The 4404-nt window shown below is 30.7% G+C and overlaps 1 protein-coding gene across 1 annotated transcript; it reads right to left on the bottom strand.

The window, feature by feature from the left end:
* Window positions 1-402: 402 nt before the first annotated feature.
* On the bottom strand, window positions 403-3175 carry LOC124080923 (BET1 homolog; the record flags this gene model as incomplete). The annotated part of the gene is made up of 2 exons (XM_046426993.1): window positions 403-1540; window positions 3119-3175. Coding segments are annotated over 2 exons (213 nt in total), but the record flags the coding sequence as incomplete, so codon positions are not given.
* Window positions 3176-4404: the final 1229 nt, after the last annotated feature.

Genomic DNA, 4404 nt, shown 5'->3' with positions numbered 1-4404 from the left:
TGAGGTTGAAAGCACAGAGCAATTGAAGGGAAGGAGATCTGAATGCAAGGCTTCTAACTGAAACAGTGTCTTATTCCCACTCCTTAGCCTTGCTTAATTAACTTAACCTCTCTCAGTCTGGGGTTTAGACCAGTGAAATACAGGTCCAAATGATGACAAATGCAATCAGAAAAAAATAGGACTCAAATTGATAGGTCATGAGGGATAGCCTAAACAACTGAAAATTCAGTAAAACCAAAATGGCATTCATAAATAAAAAACATAAAGAAATAAAGAGATCTTTAATTGCATAAGATTTACCTTATTTGTTTGAAGCAAGTTCTGACATAATACAATGTTAACTGCCTGATTTTGTTCATCAAGAACATAAAAGAGATTTAAAGATGCAATCAAGTCAATTAATATATTTCAATACAAAATTTATTTTTGAAACCTCCAAAGTAGTAGCAATACAGAGTATTTGATAATATTTCTTTTTTACTTAACAATCCACCTTTGTGTTTAGCTTTCTATAAACAAATGCACTGGATTAATACTCCTCTTAACTCTGAGTTCAATGCTGAGTATTTTCAATGTTTTGAGCAAATAAAGCAGAGACAATTAATTTTCTTGAACATTTTATTTCTACCCAGAGCTCAGCAATCACTTAACTTCACATTATTCTGTCACAAATGATAATCAAATGGCCTGCCTAAGTAGCTAAAATCATAAAACTACCATAAACCAAGTCAATGGAGTTTATGTTAATATAAAAAAATAACTATGTTGATACACATGTATATTAGGCCCTACCAGACACATGCCCAATTAACAAGCTTTATTAAAGAAGGAAGTCCTGGACAGAAAGGAAAGAAGAGTCATTTGATGAAAAATTAAGATTATAGGTAAAAAGAACTTAAGTCTCCAATTGTAACCAAATGAAGGAGGAAAGGGGTATACATCACCCCAGTTGATGACAGCTGAGAAATATATAATTACCATCCCATCACAGACTGGCTTACTACCCTAAGAGCTGGGAATCAGGCTCTGCAGGCATTCTACTACTTTCCCACTATTTCTTATGTGGAACATAAACCTCCATTTATGATAACAACAGGATATTAATCTGACAACTAGCAAACAATGAGAAAAAAAGGTTGGTAGAGCGACACTGATTTTAGGCCATCTCAATACCCCTGAAAATAGGGGTTAAATGAGTCAATAAGAAACAGTATTCAAAGAACACTGTATTATCTAATGTGATTTATAAAACAAGCAAAATTCAGTAATCTTCAATGGAAAAGGTCTAATATTTCAAAATTAGGAATGTTGCGATGCTGATTTTTATCAAAGTGGTACTCCATCCTATTAGTTGGAACAAATTCCAAACTCACACTTACTTGCATCACCTCAGTTTAATAATCCCATAAATGACAAAAAAGACAAACAATGAAAACAACATCATATAGCACAGCAGCTTGGTTTGGCTCCCTCTGGATAAAATCTTCAGTTTTCCCATAGTTTTACCTAGAAATCCAGTTGTAGAATCAAATTGTGAATCCTATGAGAGAGAAGAGAAAAAGTAATACTTAGGTTCTATTATTCTACATGTGCACATTCAAGTAATTGAATACACTGTTATTAGTGTATATTTTCAATGACAGTTTTTGTGTTTAATCAGTTCAAGAGCCTGCTTATAACCCTGGGTAATCAGCCTGATTACTCCATGCAAAATAAAGCAGTTCTCTCAATGAATAAAAAGCTCTTTCATTACCCAATAGACATTTTTTAAAGTCCCACAGAGTAATTAAAAAACTCAAAGTATTTAAGCCTTATTTCAATTATGTGGATTAAAAATCACTAACAATAAAACAAACATTGTTAAAAATAGTAACAAAGGTTTGTGGACTATCTTACAGGATTTTCCCATTATTCGTTATAGCATTGCTTTCCAGGGTCAAATAGGTAACCGCTACCCAGTAGAAGAAAGCATTCAAGGTTTAATATGGTTAGTGGTTAAATGTTTAAATTTAATATGGTTAGCAATTAAGATTCTTTTGTTTAGATAACTGACTTTGAAGTACAGTAGAGTGTACTAAGTATTAAGAGAATATCATGCATGGGGAATAGGATGTGGAAAGGACAATAAATATGTGTGAAGAAAAACAACTCTATTCAAATAGCTGGAAAAGTCCTTAAGATCAGAGTAGGTATAGATAAGAAATATTATACTTCCACTGAAGTCTTAATGTCCTCAAATGAAAAATCCCTGACATAATTAAAAGACTTTTTTGCATACCTCAGTATCCATGTGCCTCATGCACTTAAATACTTATGGTTCTTCACTGGAGTTATGCATCAGGATCTCTGGTGATGCTCTTTACAAAACACATATGCCTAGTTCCCTCCCCTTAAAATTTTGAAGCAGTTTACTTAGTGTGAGAAATAGAGATACGCATTTACAAGGAGTTCTCTAAGTGGTTCTAGCACGAAGCTAAGGAAGAACACCACTTTCAATGTCATATTAATTTTTGAATAGTGCAATTTTAAAATCATGTGAAGAAACAATGGAAGGTTCAAAGAAGTTTGACATCCAAAAAAAGGCATTAACAAATGAAAGAAGGCTCTAATAAGAAGATATATGTATTGCTTAGCCTTTTTAGACAAGAGATAAAGGGCTTTGGGCTATTCAAATCTATGAGGTCTTTGTTCAGTAGTGAGCCTTAGAAAATTTGAGCAAAATAAATAAGTTTCCATTAAGTGGAAACATTTGGTTGGTTGGATATAAAGTGCTTTTTGATTGCATGGTTAATAAATTACTAGTTGTCGTTACCCATAGAGATTTCTAAGACTACTCAAAACAGTCATTTGTCTTACATCTTTAATACTGTTTCTAAACACAGGGCTAAAGAAACATTAGCTTCCACCTCTCTTCCTACTTATGTATTTGTAAGATGAAAATACAAAAATAAATCATAGCTATTATAAACTGATTAGATACAAATGAATGGTAATTCAGAACTTATGATCTCTAGATCTCTTTCAAATGGGACAAAAATTAAAATATTGTTCCTGATTAACAGACTAAATTTGAGAATATTAAATCAAATTTCTTAAAGTTAAAATCATAACACCTTACCATTTCAGCTAATAGCTTATTTTGACTTTTAACTTCATGGCCTATTTCAATGGAAAGCTATAAAGAAGAAAACATACACATTATTACTCATATAATGGTACTCAATTGTTATAAAGTAAAAACAACAATACTATTCTAAGCATACACTTTTTCTCAGATTTCATTGGATTCTAGAAAAACATAGTACACTCTTCTCATACTTTGTCCACTAAAATTAATGGAAAAGAAATTTAATCTTTCTACTGGTAATTAATGGACATTTTCTATTTCATTCTGATTTCATTACAATATTCAATTCTATGTTTTAATTTTGGTATATTATTCTCTGGCTTTCTTATTCTTCATTGTTTTGTTTTCTACTTTATTCACACAAAAGCATTTACCTATATATTTGAAAAGATATACAAGTACCTATATAAGCAATTTAAATCCAGACATAAGTATTTAATGTTTTCTTAATGAAACATGACATTGCTTTGAATATGTCTAAACTGACTATTTTGATTTTTTAAATATATTTTCATTATAATATAATAATAAATTGGGGAAAATGTTAGATGTTAGTGTTATCTAAATCCTAAAGCTATGCAGAAAAGAGCCCAAGCCTACATAAAATAGCAGAAGTAATTTCAGCTGCCATGTAAACCAAAATCTAACACTTTTACACAACAAATTCATCAAGGGATTCACTTCTGAGATATTTGAATAAATACAATCAACTACTAAATATTTGGCAAACCATCATAAGTACTGTTTTCAATTTAATTGGAAAGCATGTGGGATAATATTGATCTAAAACCATATTTAGAATTCTAAAGATCAGAACATGAACCTTCCCCTCAAATTTAACAAATCAAAACTTATAAAGCTAGATGGCCCAAATCACCCAACTACTTTAAACAAATGCCATTCGTGTCAAGAAAAGAAATTTCCAGGACACACAGCTTTCTTCTAATAAGGAATCTTAATTATTAACATTAGAGTTTTGTTTATTTTGTATTAACTATTTAATTCTTATGCCCTTTCACATGTTATATTTTCTAAATTATTAACATCATACAGTATTATTAGGTTCTATGATCAACTTCTTTTGATTTAATATAACTTTGAAAACAATACTCTGTTTCAAAATATGATAGTCTCCAGGCTGATTATGATTTGATTTTCCCAAAGATTATATGGAAATACCAATTAAGTTTTGGTAACATGGGTTTCTACTGAATGTTTTAGAAGCATATAACATGTTTATTGCAATGAAGAATCAAACACATATACTATTAACATTT

The sequence above is a fragment of the Marmota monax genome, unplaced genomic scaffold (genome assembly GCF_021218885.2).
Source record: "Marmota monax isolate L192 unplaced genomic scaffold, Marmota_monax_Labrador192_F-V1.1 WCK01_AAM20220418_F8-fsc02374, whole genome shotgun sequence".
Taxonomy (NCBI): domain Eukaryota; kingdom Metazoa; phylum Chordata; class Mammalia; order Rodentia; family Sciuridae; genus Marmota; species Marmota monax.
The sequence above is the reverse complement of the archived record's forward strand: the minus strand, read 5'-3'. Positions and strand labels throughout refer to the sequence as shown.